Genomic DNA, 22,879 nt, shown 5'->3' on the forward strand with positions numbered 1-22,879 from the left:
CCTACACAAATTATATTTTATTATTATTATAATGTTTATAAGTATAAGTATAATCTTTATAAGCTCTCAGGGGACCCTGTAACCCCTAGAGAGCGCATCCCCTGGATGGCGGATAGGGGAGCCCACCATGTGTGTGTGTGTGTACATGCGCATGCGTGTGTGTATATATATATGGTGGGGTGGTCCGAATATACTGAATAAGGACTCGTGGGCCATAAGGGGCAATCATCTTGATTGTAAGGGAAGCGGCACTCCCATGGACCCCTAGCTGGATCTATCCTCTCCTTCTTCTACTTTGAGGAAGACCCACTTACTTTAATCTTTCCTATAAGGCCTTATCAGCCAACTCTTCTTACTTTACGACCCTTGTGCTATTAGAGTACTCGAGGGCCATGGGGTCTTTTCATTTCTGGCCTTACAACTATGTCCTCTCTATAAACCATACTATATTTCTTCTATAATCTACCCTTTCCCCTTCAATATACCCTATTCCTCCTATGGGTTTAAATTCGGAAGAAGGCGAGTTCAGAAGCCTTAAGGTAGCAGCCCTACCACTGAACTATTCCATCGTCAGGCTAGTCCCCTGACATGGAGAACATAACCATACTTGTAAGCTGACAGAAAAAGATAATTGGATTGAATCTATGGGAAACGACTCTGGAATGGAAAAGGGAAAACGAAAATGGAAACGACAAAATATAATACACATAGCAAACTGGAATGTAAGAGGAATAGCATATAAAGAAATAGAATTATACTAGTTATTAAATGAAAGAAATTTTAAAATAGCAGTAATCACTGAAACAAAAAAGAAATTAAAAGGAACTATGAGAACTGAAAATTTTAATGTGATATACAGTGGAGTCGACAGAGACCAAAGAGCACAAGCAGGAGTCATGATTTGGATTCATAACTCCCTTTCAAAACAGTTAAAACATTATAAATTATGGAATGAATGAATAATAGAAGCTAGAATAAAAATAGATAGAGGCTATTTAACAATAATTGGTTTTTATGCCCCAGAAGAGGGAAGAGAACAGGATAATATTGATTTTTATAATCAGCTACAAAACATATATAATAAAATAAATAAAAATGATTACATAATTTTAGCAGGAGACTTAAATGCAAGAATTGGAAACACGAAAATTAATAATAATATAGGAATACATGGAGAACACACTCTAAACAGAAATGGTAAAAATTGATTGACTTTGTAGTTTATAATAACCTAAAAATAATGAATTCCTTCTATAAACATAAAGACATACATAAATATACTTGGGCAGCAAGAGGATGGAAATCAATATTAGATTACTTCATATTAAATGAAAAGACATCAAAATTTTCACTAGATGTTAGAGTTCACAGAGGATATGAAATAAACAGTGACCACTTCCTTGTTAAAATAAAATTAAGATTACCACCTAAATGGCTACAAGTAACAAGAACAGAAAGAAAAATTGAAACATTTGTTTATACAACTAGACTATTGAATGACACAAATGTACAATGGCTATATGAACAAAGAATTAACCAGTATCTAGATAAAATAAAACAAAATGGCTTAATATAAAAATGATACTAAATGCAGCAGCAAATGAAAGCTTAGGAAAGACCAAAAAATTCAATAAAAGAAAAAAACTGAAGATCTGGGATGATACAATCAAAGAAATAATCAAAAAGAAAAAAGAAGCCTATCACAAATGGTTAAGCAGTAAAAGATTAGAAGATGAAATAGAATATAAAAGAATAAGAGCCATAGCTAAAAGAGAAGTCAGAAAAAGACATAGAGAATCATGGAATAAATTTGTTTCTAATTTAGAACATGATTTATATAAAATAAGACCCAATGTATATAAGATTTTGAAACACCTAAATGCAGATACCAAAGAAAACATAAAATTAAACACTGAATTGAAATTAGAAGAATTTCTAAATTACTACACAGAACTGTGGACAGACAAATATTTTAAAAAAGACAACTGGCAAACAATTAACGGAAATGAAAAGGAAATAACTGAAGAAGAATTAGAAATCAGCCTGAAAGAAACAAGAAACGGAAAATCACCTGGAGAAGATAAGCTAGGTTCAGAACTATATAAATACGCAGGAACAAGATTCAAAGGAAGACACTTATTATTTTTAAATAAAATTTACTCAACTGGTATCCCCCCAATAGAACGGAAAAAAGCAATTGTGATTCCTATCTTTAAGAAAGGTAATAGAGATGACCCTAAAAACTATAGAGGTATCAGTATACTAAATTCATGTTACAAAATATACAGCAGAATCTTAAATAACAAACTAATGAAATATTCCGAAAACTTTATTCTAGAGGTACAAAATGGATTTAGAAAAGGACGATCATGTATAGACCCAGCCTTCTGCCTAAAATTAATAATAGAGAAAAGAAGAGAATATAATTTAGAAACACATATTGCATTTATTGACTTTAAAAAAGCATTTGACAAAGTTAAAAGAAACATATTATTTAACATATTAAAAGAAAGACAAATACCAAATAATATCCTAAAAGCTGTCACAAGTATATATGAAAATAATCAAATACAAATAAGATTAAATCATGAGCTATCATATACAAGAGAGATAAACCAAGGGGTCCGACAGGGATGTCCCCTCTCAGCAACTCTTTTTAATATCTACTTAAATGAAGTAAAAATTTACATCAAGGAATTAAACTTTCATCTACAGTTAACTTAAACACTCTCCTCTTTGCAGACGACCAAATAATAATTACAAATTCTGAAGATAACTTACAGAAAGCTATTTTAAATCTAAATGAGATATCCAAAGATTATGGTATGATAATATCAATGGAAAAATCAAAAACTATGGCCTTTAAAGGACAAGATCCAGCAAGAACTAAAATAGTATTAGATAACAAGATCTTAGAACAGGTGAATTCATTTAACTATCTAGGATGTATGATCACTTATGAAAATGAAAAAGATATACACATAAAAATTGCAAAATATTTAAAAATAACAGGAGTAATTAACTCTATATTTAAACCAAACCTAGTTCAAAAACAAACCAGGCTAAAAGTATACAATACATTAGCCCTACCGGTCTTAATGTATGGAAGCGAAATCTGGACAATAAAACAAAAAAAGATTAACAACAGTAGAAATGAAGTTTATGAGAAAAACTGCAAAGTATACCCTATTTGATCACAAAAGAAACGAAGATATTATGAAAGAATTAAACCAAGAACCAGTAATTGAAAAAATTAAAAAATATAAACATAGATGGATGGAACACGTTCAAAGAATGAAAACAGAAAGATTACCAAAACAAGCCTTAAAGTACAAGCCATTAGGAAAAAGAAAACCAGGACGTCCTCTTAAACGATTCAACGATGACTTCAGGCCGGAACAGGCCATACTAGGCCTAAATCCTTGATACGTATGATGATGATAATAATCTTTATAAGTATTATAAAGTTATTTTTACTAGAACATTAATATAATTATACTATGATATTCTACATCATGTATGAGCAGTCTGTGTGTTTCAGTGTTGAATATACTAGTTAATGTTCTTGTTTAATTTGAAAGTCACACTGAAGATCCCAAAAATTTTATACTAATAAAAATACATACATAAGTTAAATCCATTTTATGTTATTTATTATGTCTTACGTTCTAATTGGGAAGTTCTAATAACATCTGCTATGTGTAATTAATTGTTTCTAGTCCTTTTTTGTGTGTATAACTTTTGCTTAAACCCATGATGATGTAAGTCGGAAGACTTGTGAAACTTGTAGGTGATATATTTGTTTATTTTGTTAAACTCATATGTTGAAAAAACATGGTCTCAATGTGAGAAATTTTCTAGAGAATTAACTTTGCTTTATCTGAAACATCATAATCTTAGTTTCTGTGCTGTTCTTTCTCAAATAACATCACTTGCTCTACACTTAGCTGACATTATAGTGAACTTTCTATAAATATAAATTAACTACAAACAAATAAAGCATTTAATATAACATTTATATTTTGTGATGAATGTCTCATCATATCATTAGAATGAACACACAAAAAATGGACAATTGTGTGATATTATTTTGAATCTGTGGGGGAACAGTAGTCATAGTCAAATGCAATAATATACAAGGCTCATTTGCATAAAAAAATTCATAATGAATGACCAACTAACCTAAGAAGAATACATGTGCATGTAGAAAGGTTCTTACCTCGGATGTACTATACATTAAAAATACCAAGAAACTTTTAATCCTTTTTTTCCCAAGTAAGCAAGCAAGCCAACTTTGCACCTGAAGTATTTTCAGGTCTGAGATAACTCATGGTAAAGGTGGCATAAGCTCTGATCACTTGTCTAAGTATCCCATAATACAAAGCACATATCCTTACGGACATGTATACTACTATGTATTATGGGAAGGGTCACTACCTAGACCAGTTTCGACTTTTATTGAGGTCTCGTCAGTGGAAGCCAGGCCCAGAGGTGGTGAGATCAAAGTTGAAGTAATGCAGAACTTATATTTACCTATAAGAGTTGCCACAAGGTGCTTTGACCTTGTTAAATAAAAATCTCACGATGAGAGAAAGATGTAGAAAGTTTCTTACCTTGGGTGTACTTACTGAGATTTTTATTTTAATACGGTCAAAGCACCTTGTGGCAACTCATATAGGTAAATATAAGTTCTGCATTACTTCAACCTTGGTATCACCACCTCTGGATCGGGCTCCCACTGACAAGACCTCAATAAAGGTCGAAACCAGTTAGTGACCTGGGTAATGACTCTTCCCATAATACATAGCATTATATATGTCCGTAAGGATATGTGCTTTGTATTATGGGATACTTAGGCAAGTGATCAGAGCTTAAGCTACCTCTACCTTTGCTTCAGACCTGAAAATACTTCAGGTGCTGCTTGCTTGCTTGTTTGGGAAGAAAAGGATTAAAACCAAGTATATAAAATTTCTTGGTGAAAGTTTATTTTTCAATTGGTTAGAGTATAATAAATTTAGTTTAATCCTTTATCCAAGTGAGCAAACAAAGTTTGCGCCTGTTCCTGAAGATACTTTCAGGCGCAAACTTTGTTTGCTCACACTTGGATAAAGAATTAAACTAAATTTATTATAAAATTTCTTGGTATCTTTAACGTATAGTACACCCAAGGTAAAAAACTTTCTGCATCTTTCTCTCATCCTGAGATTTTTATTTAATACCAAGTTTTTATTTTTATTTAATTTTATTTAATAAGGTTAAAGCAACTCGCATAGGTAAATATAAGTTCTGCATTACTTCAACATTGATATCACCACCTCTGGGTCAGGCTCCCACTGACGAGACCTCTAGGTCGAAACTGGTTGGAGGCCTGGGTGGTGGATAGCAATGCTGTAGCCAATGAAGTCTACTGAGGCACGGCTGTTGCTGCTACCCAGGTGGTGGTGGTGGGGGGGATAATGAATAGCAATGCTGTAGCCCATGAAGTTAACTGAGGCATGGCTGTTGCTGTTAACCCTTAGATGAAATATGAGCTTCTCCGCTTGGTGGTGGGGTGAGCCTGTTGCTGAGGGGAACAATGCTGAGATTTTGATTCTGCGAGTCACTCATTATTGGGTAATCCGGGGGATCCCATGAGTTTTTGGAGGTAACCCCGCACTTAAATAGGGAAACCGGTCTGGGTGGTAACCCTTGCCATAATACATAGCATTATACATGTTCATAAGGATATGTGCTGAGAGTTCTTCTCGGTAACAGGGTGAGCCTGTTACTGAGGGGAACAATGCTGAGTTTTTGATTCTGCAGGTCGCTCATTATTGGGTGATCCGGGGGATCACACGAGTTTTTCGAGAGATAACCCTGCACTTAAACAGGGAAACCAGTCTGGGTAGTGACCCTTCCCATAATACATAGCATTATACATGTCCATAAGGATATGTGCTTTGTATTATGGGATACATAAGCAAGTTATCAGAACTTATGCAAGCTTTACCATGAGTTGCCTCAGACCTGAAAATACTTCAGGCACAAACTTGGCTTGCTTGCTTGGGTAAAAAAAAAAGGATTAAACCCAAGTATATAAAATTTCTTGTTATCTTTAACACACATACACACACACACACACATAGATAGCATACATACACAAAAGTATAAGAATAAACATCTGATTATTAAATAAATAAATTTTGTGTGATGATACTGCGTTCCCTCTTTTTATGGGAGTTCACAGTACCATCTAGTCCCCTCGAATTTTATCCGGGCTCCGGAACCGGCATAGGCTGACGAATCAGACCTATGGCTGGGTCAGTATTCCTGACTGTAATCCGTGTGTCCTCAGACCGGTTTGCCTGCTTGCGAGATGAAAAACACCAGATAAACTGGTGGAAAAAACCCTGCTGTCCACGCCCAAGACCGGCTAACTTGGCTATGGCTGAGGAAGATCCTTAAGCTCCTCACGTTGTTCACCCTCTTCAGGGAACATAAAAATAATATGTGCATGCAGGCACTAACACTAAACAAATATGGCTGAAGAAAACAACTGAAGTCGGTCTAGAGTCCTAAAGGTGCCACCTAGTGGGCTAAATTGGATAGTCTTGGCTGTTGGACTGATGTTCTAAGAATGCAAGCTTCTCATATTTGGGACAATCTCATGCATCTAAATTTGTTTTGTTGAGGCTGATTCCAAGAATAATTTCTCATATTCATACTTGCTGGGTGTAGTAAAGTAGCTTTCTTTCAGCGTATTTTGTGACGGGTGTCCAAAGCATGGGCAGCAAGTCCTGAGTGGCTGTATTGGAGGAACCGGATATAATCCTTATGTTCGGATATCCTGATATTAGCTGATTCCTGTCTGTTTGACCATAGTAAGACAGTTTGCAGCTACAAGGGATCTGTATACTTCAGGTAGGTCTAAGAGAAGTGGCTGGTCCTTGGTAGAGCAGATAAGAGATGCCAATTTTTTATATGTTTTGTAACAAGTTGTCAAGTCATATTTTTTTAGGATTTTTGTTAGCTTCTCAGAAGTACCCTGAATATAAGGCATGGTGATAGATTTAGAGTGGTCCCTGTTATGAAGGGGGGGGGGGGTGAGGTTAATTGGTTTTAATATTTTTGTTTTTTTTGTATTTAATTTTTGTATTTTATGGGGGTTGTAGCCATTGGCTACAAAGGTGTTTAGAATATGGTTAAGTTCAGTAGTAAGGGCATTGTTATCTGAACTGATCAATTTTGCCATGTTATATAGGGTTTTTATAATCCCATATTATTGGGAGGGGGTGGGTGATCACTGGTGAATGTATATACCTGTATGTGTAGGTTTTCTGTAAACATAGAAAGCCAGGGATCCACCAGGCTGGCGTGTAATCAGAATGTCCAGGAAAGGGAGATTGTTATTGTTTTCTTTTTCCAAGGTAAACTGGATCCTGGGGTGTTGATTGTTTAAGTGATAAGAAGTTGTGGAGTGTGTCTAAGCCATGAGGCCAAATAGCAAACACATCATCTACATAGCATAGCCAAACAGTAGGTTTAAGTGGAGCCGAGTTTAAATCTTTTTCTTCAAAGGTCTCCATAAAGAAGTTGGCCAGAGGTGGAGAACCCATGGCTGTCCCCTCTATTTGTTTATAGAATTTTCCTTGCCAAACAAAATAGCCATATTTGTTTAGTGTTAGTACCTGCATGCACATATCATTATTTTTATGTTCCCTGAAGATGGTAATGTAACATTACCGAAATATAGGAAGTATTAATAATATTATAGTATATTGTCTTTCCCAAAAATCTGACAGTTAATTTTGATTTGAGATGGATGCTTAGAAAATGATATAGTTAAAGCAGCAGACACAGAATACTGAATGTGTTGCTCAGATATGATTATTGCAGACTGGAGACTTTAATTTGATTTTAAATATGAATAAATACTGTCAATAATTAGTATATCTGTTATAAATTTCTTAAAATTGTTTATCTCTTCAGCTTACTCACCTTGCTATAACGCTTCTCATTGCTTCACAAATAAGATCAATAATACACTGATGGCTGACATCATTAAATGTTTTGTATACTGCAGTATACATAATTATATTGTTGCATTTGATGTGACCTATTAATTATTCTGATAGTATATCGAGTATGTTAGTATACTGAGGATTTGAAATGAGGAAGTTATCACCATTTAGTTTTGAGCAGGATAAAAGTGAATTTCATACTGAAAAGAAAAATATAGTTTTAAAAAGAATATATCATATTCTCAAACATCATATTATTCCTCTTTCTCCTGTGTACCGTGTATGCAGTCCACAAACTGTCCTTATAATTTACATGAAATAATAATGATATCATCTTTGTAAGTCTCCTTTATATTCTTCTCCCTCCAAACACACAGTTTCTTTATTTCCTTGGAACCCAGGAGGTGAAATCTACAACAAATATCCAAGTGCAGTCATATCAAGACCTTCATGAGAGAGAGAGAAAACACATCAAAGTAAATAACTAATGAAAACTGTTCAAATATATTGTGTAATGAAATTAACAGTACATTATTATTCTTATGTGACACCTCCAAAGAGTCCATATACTCATCGAGGGAGGGCACCTACTGTTCAACTCTGTGTGTCCACCACTCAATTCACCAACTACAGCAAACTGCATCATCTACACCAACACCATCTACTGCTCGCTGCCACTAGTATTTTCACAGATCACAAACATCCATGCACACGGCAGGATTTGAACCCGCAGTCTTCTGGCTGGAAAGCAGATATGCAACCACTTGGCCAACCAGCTGGAATAAGTAATTCAAAGAGACAGAATACAAGGTAAATACAATGATCCATTAACCAATGCAATGGTGTCACCTGCTAGAAGGATCAAATAAATATAAAGGAAAAATAATAATTTCTGATATTTACATAGGATGAGAATCTTCCAAACTTTGGAGAGAGAGAGAGAGAGAGAGACAGTCATTCCAGTTCAAATTATGCTAGTAAAAGTGCTCAAACTTTCTTTGAAGAGATGTTCATATTTAAAGCTGTTTCTATGGAGAAGATGAGCTGCATTCATAGGATACTGTTTGGTACTAATACTATGTTGTGCAAGACCCAACTTTCAACATTTTGGATACAACAATATAGTATTGATGTTTAGCATTCTATTTTACACAGAGCAACCTGTCTATCCAGAGTATCACAAGGAATCTGGTAAACACCAGCTAGGTACAGAAGTGAAAGTATCTTTTGTAGATAGAAAAATATGTGGGCATGAGGTAAAACTTCAAGATTCTGGCTATAGGGTTGGTAATGCCAGAATTCAAATCAGAATGATTGCCTCCCACTCCCAAAGTTTGGGAGATTCTCATCTATTGTAAATATTAGAAATTATTTATGTGAACCTTCTAGCACATGGCAGTTGTTTCATTGATTAACTGATTGTTATATTTATCTTGCATTTTGTCTCTAGTTTGTTCCACACGATGTCTGTTAATTTCAGTATGAAATATTTGTGCTATTTTCATTAAAGTTATTTACTTTGTTCATTTGTTTTTCTTCAAGAAAATCTTGATAACATAGGTTCCATTAAAATTAAAATCAAGGCCTTGTAAAGAGACAAAACAACTTCCTTGTCTTTATATGACAATGTTCTTTTCAGCATTGCAATTGGCCTCTGAAATATATATTTGCAATTTTTGCTATGTGACCTTTGGTTTCCTATTCACCATAACTGCAAGATTCCTTCAAGCATAATCCCACCAAAGTGCACAACTTTACACATTGAACTGATAGTCTTTATCATTTACTCACAGTTCTCACCTATTCAAATCATTCTGTAAGTTGCATGTCAGTAACATTCCTGATTGTCCTGCCTATCTTTGCATCATCAATAAACTGAATATCACCCAGCATGTCTTTCCCAATATCATTAATATAGATTGAACAACAAGCTAAGAACTGAATACTTGGCTTGTTGCTCATTCCACAGGCCTTCAGTGGTTACACCACTGAAAGCCTGTGTAGCTCAGTGGAAGTGGTGCTAGGTTGCCTGAAGATAGACTTAAGTTCAAGTCTAGTCGCCGACTGTAGTAACTTTTTCTAAGCCTTTCTTCAACTGGTTCCCCAAGTTAGTCAATCTCTGGCATGGGCAAGCAGTTTTTTTTTTCTCCCAGAAACTCAAGTTTTTCATCCTGTAAACTCAAGAAAATTAACCATAGAACCCACACTATTTCAGACAAACATATCCTGTTAGGGTTATGTACCAAGAAATGATAGCACTTGGCCAGTCTCGTTATTGGTTGCTGCTTATAACTAGTGATGGTCTTGGGCCAGCTATCTCCAAAAGCTAAATAGGGTTAAAAAAAAAAGGCCTCACCGATAAGGGAATAAAAGGCATTAGCTAAATTAGCTGACCAATGGTCATCTTAAATGTGGCAGATTCACATATACTATTTCCTGATACCTGTCTTTTAGTCACCTCTTCTTAACTGAGCTACCGATAAGTTGGTAGTTAGGCACATTGGTTTTTGCACCATCCTTGTACAATGCGAATTATCATACATTCTTTCCATTTCTATGCAATCTCTCCTGAGTTGAGACTCAAATTATACAGAAGTCAAGGGCCTAACCAGTTTATATATATTTATGTCTTTGTGTTACTTGAAAGGATTCTAAATGTCAGCCACATCACCTTCATGCTACACTTGCAATGAACAGTTAGCCCACTGTTATCTGTTATTACCTTGTTCCAAACAAGTTGTAGTTCTGTTTCCCCAGTGACAGACTACATTATCCTTATACAGAACAGTAGTCTATTCTGATAATAGTATAACTAAGAAACAGAAAGAAACTCCACTCAAGGTTGATTAACTTACTTATGTGCAAGGCTAACCAAGAACTTCACTCCCTGGTAGGAACGCCTACTGTCACTAGTTTGGTTGGCACGTATAATTGCTATAAAGAGAATTATATCATGTAAATAGAAAAGTGTAGAAGAACAGTTTATAGGTGATTATTCTTAGTAGTACAAATATTATATTCAGAATATTTACTAAATTTTTAATAAAAGCTTCTCAGATTTCTGTGATCCATCATTTAATTACAAAGCATACACTATGATTATAAATTGCAAATAGGTTTTGTTTACTCATACCATTTTCCCACTTCTACGAGTATCTTTTTCTAATAAAAACTGCTAATAAAGAAGACAATATCCAAATTAAAAGAGAGAATTGCTACTGCAGTCAATGTTGTCATCCTCATTTAAAGGAGACAGCCATCTGCTTTATATTAATATATAAGCTAATCCTCAACACATGAAATTATGAAGAGACAGTAAATAATTTTAATAACTGGATGTTTAAGCATTAATTTTTGTCCAAAATAATTTCAAGATAATTTCCAAATCAACTTTTTTTGTGAGAAATAAAACTTGAGTGTTCCTACCAAACATTCAATCATAATGTTTTACTGTTGAGACTGCTAATTCACTTAGAGAATCAGTAGCATTATTACATATGTATAAATAATTTGTTTATGGGCATAAACATATCTGAATAGTAATCTTACATTATCACCATAGTGAAATGCAATTGCAACATTAAGTAGTAGAATGGCATTCACAGCTGAACTAGCTGCATTCTGATGCATGTTCAGTTCTCACTATATTCTGTTCATTGTTTTTTTAGCTGTGACAAAGATAGAGCAGCCAAGTCCTGTAGTTTACTATCAAGAATTACCAATGTCCAGATCAGATTTAAAATTATGTTATCTCACATAGATTCCTTATAATGCCATCTGCATTGTGTGCAAAAGAATAGTAGTAGTCATGTCATTAGATGTCTCAAGAGTTGATTTGTATATGTTTTAGTGGCAGATATCTCCATTTTCTTTTTTTCATATTGCAGATGTACCAAATTTTGTAGCCCCCCCCACACACAGATGCTTGTAGATAATTTCTGGACAGGAAAAAATGCTGCTATCTTGTTGTGTCTCTATAATACTGAGCAATGTGAGCAATGATTTATATATGGAGGGAGATTCTTTGCATGAAGGAGAAGTGGACAGTCAAGTAACTATTATTTAAAAGAAAAATTAGATGGAGAGCCTTTGGAATTCTTCCTGAGAAATGATGCTTCATTGGGCAATGTCTCTGTTCATTTTTTGTGGACATCTATATTTGCCTTTTGTCACAAATGATACTGAGAGGATGCATGGGGATTTCTTTTTTGTATATGGAGGCATAAATTTTTTTTTTTTTGCTAGAATTCAGAAATATTAATTCATTCTCCTGCTATCTCTCTTAAGTAAATGAATTTTGTTATCCAAGTTGTTAAGAATGTTAAAAACTGATGGACTGCTCCCTAATATCCACTTTAATTCATATAATGCTCTTCCTTAAATTTATTCACAACCAACACACTTGCTGGAAACTCATTTAATTTACTAATTGCCATGCAACAAATGTAGTCCTTGTATTTTGTTATAGGGATGACTGTTCTTTTTCTTTCTGACATACATTTAAAAATCTCTCCTGCTATTTATCTTATAAAATCCATTCCATATTTTAAGTGAATGATTTTCCATTGTTGACAGTAACATCAGAGAATATGCTTGTATTCTAAATTTTTAACCCCTGTAGTTCTCTTTTTATCCCATGCAAATCTAAAATATGATAGTTTTACTTACCTATTACATAAAACCATTAAATAATCATTACTGAACTCTAACAAAAACAGAAAAAAACATAGTGGATTTTTAGGAGAAACAATCTTATGATACCCTATTAGCAACCTTGAAAAAGAACAACACACAAGTTAAACGTGGGAAAAACTGCAGGAGTTTTTTTTTTAATGTTTAATTAAATATGCTTTAGAAAGTAAGTTATCATTTCCAAATAGCATCATATTTTGCAGTTATCTCATGTCTGTTTAGTTCTTTATTATAAGAAGTACACTGTTTGGTTTATTGCCTCAAACTTTTTTGGCCACTCATTTGCCTTTAAGAAGACTGTAGGGTTGTCTGCACCTAAACTTTGAGAAATGAAGTCAGCAAAAGATTTAATATTCCAAACCTCTGTTTATTAAAAAAACGAATTGTGTTAAACACCTAAGCAATGTTAGGTAAATTTTTGACAGCTTATATCATGGTGAATTAGACATGCTGTTCTTTTTTAAGTAAATTATTCATTTCTCAAAAACATAGTAGAAATACGTTAAAATTACAGCAGTATTTAATTTCAGTTTAGTTTAATTCATGTTTCAATTGCATGCAGACAGGGAAAAAAAAATTCCAGCAGGTCCAATATATGAAACAACTAACTTCTACTTTATTGCACCAGAGTGATAACTGGTAAAAAGGTAAAAAGTGTGATGGATTAACAGGAAGGCTGTAAACTGAGATTATTTATACATAATACATCAGAACATCATAAAATAAATAACTAAATTTGCCATTTTTTCTTGTATTTTAAAACCAAAGGTTGGTTATGGCCAAGTAACATGGCTTCTTTATAACTGTCAATTAAATATTTTTAGACCATTTTGTTTGATTTGTGGGATTAGGGGAAAAAAGTTTTTGGGTGGTGGTGGTGGGGGGGAACCATGCTGCCTTCATATGAGACTGGTTAACTCACCTTCAATTGATAAAGGTTCTTCACATCCTAGATTGGATTTGAACTAGACCTTTCCAATGAAACAGAACTGTTGAAACTGAATGAGCTATGGAGATTTTCACTATGCTAATCAGAATGGGTAAAAAACCAAGAGCTAAATCTGGGCCAACTGACAGACATGTTTGTCTTCACTTCACCCAAACACCCTCAAAATGGCTTCCCCTACTTTCATCCTGAAATTTCATCTTTGTTGAATTCTTCTGTTATCATTCACAATAATAGTCTTTCCTCATTATGTATTTCTTCTGTAAACACTAGAACACTCCCTCACATTCTATCCTCATCATTATATATTTCTCCTTCAACTAGGCTAATGTGAGTAATCATGAACAGCTCATAATGATCAAGGCCCAAACTCTGTCTTTATTCTTGATAATATTTTGAAATCAGCAAACAAGATATTCATGAATCACTCCGCCATTTGTCCATTTAATAACCTGCAATACAATACAATAATCATTTCTCTACGAACATAGGAAGTCCAGATCTTACCATGCCTGGCAGCATCTATCCAAGAATGACCTCAATACTGTTTCTGCACAACCTCTCCTATTTCCATCCTAACAATTCTACTTATTTCCATGATTCTTGATATGTATACATTTGTATTTTTACTTTCCTAAACTATCCTATTGATACAAATGCTTTCTCCAATCAAAACTTCACAAATACTGACTTCTGTTTTTCAAATAAATTTAGTGTTCCAATACTACAAAGTTTCTAAACTCACTTCTATATGCTACAGCACATATGGGCAACCCCTGGCCAGCGGGCTGGATCTGGCCCTCTACTTCTTTTGATCTGGCCCTAATCTATTTCAGCAAAGTTTGTCTGATTCATGGTGAGAAAACATGGTGTGTTCTACTAACTCACATTAAGCTGACATCATATGACTTGCGCAAAACACACTATGTTTTCTCCAACCAAGGTCTCTTTCTCACTTTGACTAGTGGCGGGTGTGAACGTGTTACAACGTGTCAGTTCGGTACTTGCGTTGGTGCTGTGCTTTGTTCAGTGCCTGCATTGATGTTATGTTCTGTTCGGTGCCTGCGTTGATGTTGTGTTCAGTTCAGTGCATGTGGTGTAGAAGACAATTTTGTTTGACAGTTCTGAATATCGCTTATAAATTTGGGACAACGTCAGGAGTTATTGCAAAAAAAAAGAAAAATAGATGCAGAGAATCATCAATTTCAAGACAACTGGATGGAGGATTATTATTTTATTCTGAATAAAGGTTTGCCTGTATGTTTGCTGTGCAATGAATCTGTATCCATCAACAAAGAATACAACTTGAAGAGACACTTTACTTTGAGACATGTGGATCACCCAAAAATTGATGGACAACTACGAAAAGATGAAATACAGAAGTTGAAGAAGAACTTGGATACCCAGCAGCAAATGTTCAACAAGCAAAGAACGCGGCACCACAGCACTGTCAAAGCCAGCTTTGTGGTAAGCGAAAAAATTGCTAAGCATTCTAAGTCATTTGGTGAAGGAGAATTTATCAAAGAATGTCTGCTGGATGTTGCAAGTATAATATGTCCTGAAAAGAAAAAAGACTTTGAGAATATTCGTTTATCGGGACATATTGTTGTCCGATGGATAGAAATTATGGCTGACGATATCAAAAAAAGTTTAAAAGAGAAGATTGTTAGATTGGAAGCATTTTCAATTGCTTTGGATGACAGCACCGATGCCTCCGATACAGCACAACTAGCAATATTTATTCGAGGAGTTGATGCAGATTTCAACATCACAGAAGAATTATTGGCACTTCGGCCGTTAAAAGGAACAACTATAGGTGAAGATATATTTGAAACAGTCGACACAGTCTTTGAGAGATTTGGGCTTAAATGGAGTTCACTATCTGGCATATGCACTGATGGAGCCTCTGCAATGGTTGGTGCACAGAAGGGATTTATTGGAATAGTTCATGAAAAAGCAATAGAACTATAGATGATCCATCCGGAAAATTTAACAAATTTTCACTGCATTATCCACCAACAAAATCTGTGTGCAAAATCGATTAAATTCACAAATGTTATGGAAGCTGTAGTAGCCAGTATTAACTTTATTAAGTCACGTGCACTTAATCACCGCCAATTTAAGGAGTATTTGGCAGACCTATTTTCGGATTGTGAAGTGAGGTGGTTGAGTAAAGGTAAAATGTTAAAACTATTTTATGATCTGAGACAAGACATTGCAGATTTTATGGACATAAAAGGAAATACAATTAACCAAGTAAAAGATGATGAGTGTGTGTGTGATTTAGCATTCCTTGTAGATGTCACCAGATACCTAAACGAACTGAATCTTAAATTGCAAAAACAAGGACAATTGGTTCATGAACTGCATGGACATGTCAAAGCTTTTTGTAATAAACTAAGATTGTTGGAAAGTCAGATAACAGCTAAAAATTGTTATCATTTTCCTACTCTAGCAACTCATAAAAATATCCCTTATAATTGTTATGGAGATGAACTGAAGGCACTAATAGAGCAATTTGATACAAGGCTTTGTTTTTGAAGTCAGCAAATTGCTGACTTCAAAAACAAAGACTTCACATTCGCTATATTTGCTCATCCAATGGATGCTGATGTACATAATGTGCCAGAAAACTTACAGATGGAATTTATTGAGCTTCAGGCGGATTTAGTGCTAAAATCACAATTTAACAACATTGCTTTGACGGATTTTTATACATTTTATTTGGTGGAAGAAAAATATACAAATTTATGCGCCTTTTCAAGAAAAATCATTTGTCTTTTCGGCAGCACATATATGTGTGAACAGTTTTTTTCGAGGATGAAAGACAATAAATCAAAAATTCAGACAAGAATAATGGATGAAAACCTCGAAAATTCTATGTGATTATCCTTAAGTAATATTAACGTCAATATTGATAGTCTCGTAGTTGAAGTACAAGGTCAATCTTCACATTAAATTGTTATGTCATTCATTATATTATAAAATTTATGTAGAGCTTCATTTCTAGTTTCGGAAGATCAGTACAGGTAGGTATTCAAAAATCCGGCAACCTCCAGACCTGAAGGGTGTCGGATTTTTGAAAATGCCAGATTTCCAATGGTTATATATGCTGTACATTTTTAACAGAAAATGACTAACTGTACAATCCTTTAAAGAAAGAAAATTAAACACTAAATGAAAAGCTTATGAAATTTTAATTTTCACCAACTAAATATAACGGCTCTACAGAATTTTAGTTCAACTAAATAAAATAGTTCCTCAGAATTTTAATTAATAAAATGTTGATGGTGGTGACAGCACATCTGGTTGACTTGAAGTTAATGGCAGTGGATTATCAAGTGTGGACACCACTGCTGCTTCTTCCTGCTTCCTAGCTATTTTTTTGAATATATCATGCAGTGTCTGCTGCTTCATATATTTGTCTTTCTCTAATAAGTTTACTTTGGAGCAAGTAAACATTCATGATTTCTTGTTCACTTACAAAACTTCGCTGCTCTAGTCCAGCCAGCAGTTCAGTTGTGAACATAATTAACCTGTCAATAGAGATTCTTTCTCTCACATCTTCCTCATTTTCATCACTGCTTTCATCTTCATCACTACCTGTAGAGGCATTTCTCTCCAGACTTTTAACCATATCTACAATTGCAGAATCAGTATAATGATGAATTGTAGGCACATTATCGACATTCATCCATTCCGTTAAAACATCTTCATTTATCCTTGATGAAAGCTCCTTGGCATCAGGATTAGTTACTTTGGGAACCCTAAACCCTGCAATATTATTTTCAGCGTCTTCGTTAGAATGAGAAGTAAACATTAAACTTGGCCACAATTTGTGCCATCCATTTTTCAGTGTTGATGTTTTCACAGACTTCCACGCATTGGCAACACAGTATGCTGCATCCTTAATGTTGAATTCTTTTCAGAACTTCTGTACTGGGGTACCTGAATTAACTGAACTCACTAGGCACCTCATTAACAGGGATCGATACTTACACTTCATAGAATGTATACTACCATTGTCCTATGGTTGAATTAGTGATGTGCAGTTGGGTGGGAGGTAGACAACAAAAACATTATCTTTCACTAGAAGATCGGCTTTTGGATGTGCCGAACAATTGTCTAAAATAAGAAGTATCTTAGGGTCTAATCCAACCGAGTTACAGTGAGCCCTAGCCTGAGGAACAAAACAGTTTTGAAACCAATCCAATGTAATATCAGTAGTAACCAACCCCTTCTTGTTGGCACGGTAATGGACAAGAAACTGTGTCATACTCTTGAAGGCCCTCGGATGTAAACTTTTTCCGATAACGAGCAACTTACATCTATGGGTACCCGCAGCATTAGAGCAGCACATTACTGTGACACGATCCTTCGAAGCTTTAAACCCCGATGGCGATTCTGCATCCTCAGTTGTTAGAATTCTTTTTGGTGTACATCTCCAAAACAAGGCAGTCTCGTCAGCATTGTACACTCGTTCAGGACTTAAATGTTCATCACTAACTAACTTTGCAAATTCATCCACATATGCATTAGATGCATCTTTGTCTGTGAACGTTTTTCCCCACACACCGCATGAAACTGTAAGCCATGTTGTGACTTGAAATGATGTAGCCAACCTTCTGAATATTCACACTTGTGTTGCAATCCCAGCTCTTCATGAAACATTTTGGCTTGTTCCTTTAATAAATCACCAGAAATTTCCACACCTTCACTTACACGAAAATTAAACCAGATTATGAGAACTTGGTCCAGTTCTGAACCTTTTCCCTCCGTCATTGACTTCCTTACTTATTTGCTTTTTTGATACACTGTCAGAAAAGAACTTTAACATTTTTTTTTTCTGTTTTTTAATATCATACACTGTTGAACAGTCAATGTCGTATGTTTCACAAATGGTTCGCACAGACACCACTATCAAGTTTTTTTAGCACTTCCACTCTCTCTACGATCGACAATGCACGATGTTTATATTCTTACGCCACCTCTTTTCTTTGCTGAATCCATAATGGGGCTATACAGCAGCAAATAAATGATAAAATGAGAAGGAATAAGCAGGTTATCTCAATGCTTATTGACTACAGCATCATCAAAACATAAACAGAAAACAGTGGCGTGCCAACATGGTAAATTTGAAAATGTGCGCTCTGAAATCCATGCTGGAGATCTGAAGGAACCAAATTATCGATGGCCGGATTTTTGAATGCCTACCTCTAGTAGTAGTATGACACATAATTGTAATGAAACTGATTCAGATCCTAATTCTTGATGGCTTTCATCATATGAAATTACTTATGTATTAACAGCTTACAATCTTAACCAAGTCTTCTTATTTCACTATTACCAACAATTCTTTTGTGTTCTCTCTCATTTCAGATTTATCTTCCTTCAAGCATTTATCTGTAACAGAATAATTTCTGTCTTGGCTTTCTGAATTCCTATATTATTATTATTATTATTCGTGACACCTCCAAGGATTCCGACGACTCATCGTGGGAGGACACCTACTGTACAACTCTCCGTCTCCACTACTACGCATCTCTACTACCAATCACTTACATCAATGCCATCTACTGTCCACAACCACCAACACCACAGTTAGTATTTTTTGTCTGTATGCAGGATGAAAAACCCAAGTTTCCGGGAGAAAAAACCCTGCTACCTCTGTATGAGATCGGCTAACTCACCTTCAATTGAAAAAGTCCAAATAAAGATTCCTCCATCATGACGAGAATCGAACTTGGGCTTTTTCTAATAGAAGGGTGCAACGTACCATCATTGTTCCAATTGCACTATGGAGACGCTATAGTTCAGTCATATTTCAAATCTTTGCACTTGAGAAGATATGTTTTCATCAAACCAGACTGATAATTATGCAATCTTCATACTATTCAATCAATTTTTTTTACTCCCCTCACATGCAAAATGCTTTATTTATTTTATAAATATCTCTCAAGACTTCATTCACACACTTCTCTTTTGTCACCATCTTTTCAAATCTCTTTCTTCTTTATTGATTAAATGTTTCAATCATCTGAGGTCTACATGAAAATTTTTTGATGAACCTCTGTATATATATACATATTTACATTTTTGTTCGCATTCTTATCTTTCATTTTCTATAAATAAAAAAAATGTTATTTAATTATTCTCTTTCAATTTTTAGTTTATGTAAACTCCATTCTCCAATGAGGTACATTTCATATACTACACTATACTATACTATACAAACTTATTGAAACTTGATTAAAACAAAGGAATTCAGCTTCAATTATTCAAGAATCACAGTCTATGTGAATATTAAAAACCACACAATGTCTCAAAAACATTCACATGTTCTCATTTTATTTTATTATTTTTTAATGAACCCACGTATGAAAGGTCACAGGACCACATAGTGCCATGTGTGTGGGTGATTAAAAAGAGAAAGAAGTAGCTATTCATATGTTTCTTAAACAGATGTTGTACTCAGTAGGAAAAAAAAAACATTATGGGGGAAGACTGTTCCAAAGGCAGATGAAATGAAGGAAGATTATGAGAAGCTTGGTATGTTTCGAGTTGGACAGTGTATGGGTGTTGGCCAGTGGCTGCTCTAGTTCTTACGTGGTTAGAAGAAAGTGGAGGAATGGTAATCGCCAATTCAGAGGAGCAGTGCCGATGAAAGCATTTAGAAAAGTCATAGTGCAGAAACAGAGCACCTATGGGGAAATCTATGACAGAAAGGTCACCTATTAAGCAGATTGTCTTCTTCTGTATATCAAGAATTTTTAGGAAGATTTTGGGTGCACCACCCCAAATGTGGGAACAATAGTCCAGGATTCGTCAGATCTGAGATTTATAAAGTGTTAGAAGTTGAGAGGAATAGAAGTAATGTTTCAAATGGAAAATAACACCAAGCTTTTTAGAGGCTGAGGAGGCTAGGTATGATATGATTGTGCCAGGATAAACTGGATGTGACAGTCAGTTCAAGAAGAGAAAGCTCATCTTGAGAGGAAATTGGAACATTATTACAAGAGGGAGTGAAGTAGGGTAATATGGTAGACCTGAGTTTTTATGGCATTGAAATTTACTAAGTTGTCTTCACCCCATTTGATGTTGGGATCTGTGTTTAAGTCATTTGCCATGGAAGATCTTGAGGCTGCTATTATTTGAGTACTACAGGGTTTCTCACATGAGAAATGAAGGGTACTGTCATTGGTAAAACTGAATAGGATTTAGTCAGGTCAGAGAAAGAAGGTTATCAATGTAAAGGAGGAAGAGCATGGATGAGAGTACAGAATCCCGGAGTACACCAGCATTGATAGCGAAATCTGATGAGAGAAAGCCATCCACCATGACATGCAATGAACAACCAGTGAGAAAGCTGGCAATCCGACCACAGAGTGCAGGAGGGAGGCCATAAGATGGTAGCTTGTTCAGGAGGCTTCGATGCCAAACATGATCAAATGCCTTTTGAACTATCAAGAGCAAGGGTTTCTCCAAATCTTTCCATGGCCTGTGTCCAAAGGCAGGCGAGATTAGCAAGGAAGTCAGCTGTAGAACAAGAATGGTGAAATCCATATTGATAATTGATAATTAATTGATGAGTCTCCAGATAATGAAGCTAATTGGTGATAACCTTCTCCATCACTTTTGAAAGTACTGAGGTGAGAGCAGTGAGACAATATATATATATATATATATATATATATATATATATAACTCATAATAAATTAATGTAAAGTTATTGCTTTAAAGATCTCTATTATACCTGCTTTTCAGTGACACTAATCACGCATCCCATTCAGAGTAAAATGGAAATGGTGAGATGTAATATGATATATATCAGCTACTTGGTGTTGGCCTCTTATGATCAGTTATCGCATAATGAGGGCTTGATAATAATAACAAATAATTAGATTACCATTACAAGTAAATAATAAAAACTTCATATCATATCTAATAACCAAATTAGTTAATGTAAATACATTTGTGGTACACAAAAATGAAATATCCAGCTGTCAGTAAACTCTGGAAACAGCTAGCTGAAACTGTCAAGAAAATGAAAATATCTTACCTAACATTCCATCAAAAGGAATACTACTTTCATCATTATGGCCATCTATAACCTGCTGCAGACGTGAAAATTGTAAAGGATCATCAAGAGCCTAAAAACCAGAAAAATAACTAAAAGATTAAATGGAAAAAAAAGTAACTAATATTACATATATGTGACATTGATAAATATTTTCAATTTTGATTTTATATTTATTATTTCTAAGCATCTACTGCAGAACGCACTTTTGCTTGTCTAAGCTTGACTGTGAGAATACCACCCTCACTGTTTCTATGCCTATTATATTTCTCCTTAATTAAATTCGTTCTATGTAAATTATTCCATTGAGTGAATGAATACAATGTATACGCACATAGGAAGTAAAAATGCAATGCCAAAGAGGATAATGCTCTTTGACAATGTTCTTACAAATTAATCTGTTATATGTCAAGGTCCAAATATTGGTACATTCTGGTCTTCTAAGTCTTTTTACTGTGTCAATTCACAGAGACCCTGGTCCCCCTCTTGGATTTTTCTTCCCATCCCAGCACAAAATAATTGTTTTACTAACCTTTCCCTTACTTTTCCTGTTTGAGTAACTACATCACCTAAGATTAGTTCTGCTAACACATTCCTTGAACATTAGCAATGTCAGATTCTTTCTTAATATTCTCATTTTTAATATGATACTGCTATTGATGCCATCTGTTCCATCTCCAAGGTACATTTCATATACACCATACTATACAAACTTAATGAAATTTAATTAAAACAAAGGAATTCAGCTTCAATTATTCACAATTCACAATTTCTGTAAATATTAAAAACCACACATTGTCTCAAAATGTTCACATGCTCGCATTCCTGATATTTCTTGGAATTCTCATGTGTAGTCTCCAGTCTTTGATCAAGTGTTTTATTTTTAACCCAGATCCATAAGTTAAACCTGGTTTGAATACTGTCTTATATACATCTAGTTTAGTGTTTTGACTAATTTTTCTCTTGTTCCATATAAATTTATTCAGTTGACTTTCTATGTTACCAGCTTTTCTATTCTGTTGTCTATTTCCATATTTAGTTTGCAATTTTCAGGAAAAACTCTGCCTAAATAGGTGAAATGTTTTACCTGTTCTATAGGTTCTCCTTTCAGAATTGATTTTCACTTTTTTTACCTATTTTCATATCAAGTCTATTACAGCAGTT

The 22,879-nt window shown here is 34.6% G+C and overlaps 1 protein-coding gene across 1 annotated transcript in view; it reads right to left on the reverse strand.

Annotated features, from left to right (window-relative positions):
* The window catches only part of LOC150101143 (ubiquitin carboxyl-terminal hydrolase 24-like), an 824,883-nt gene that overhangs the window by 23,402 nt on the left and 778,602 nt on the right, over positions 1-22,879 (reverse strand). Inside the window, exons 56-57 of the mRNA XM_090401261.1 lie at positions 21,698-21,788; positions 10,856-10,934 (exon numbers count right to left, since the gene is read on the reverse strand). Coding sequence (XP_090257387.1) covers positions 10,856-10,934; positions 21,698-21,788 — 170 coding nt within the window. The remainder of the gene's footprint in view (positions 1-10,855; positions 10,935-21,697; positions 21,789-22,879) is intronic.

The sequence above is a fragment of the Typopeltis vanoorti genome, chromosome 12 (assembly GCF_054136105.1).
Source record: "Typopeltis vanoorti isolate ZY-2024b chromosome 12, IOZ_Tvanoo_1.0, whole genome shotgun sequence".
Taxonomy (NCBI): domain Eukaryota; kingdom Metazoa; phylum Arthropoda; class Arachnida; order Uropygi; family Thelyphonidae; genus Typopeltis; species Typopeltis vanoorti.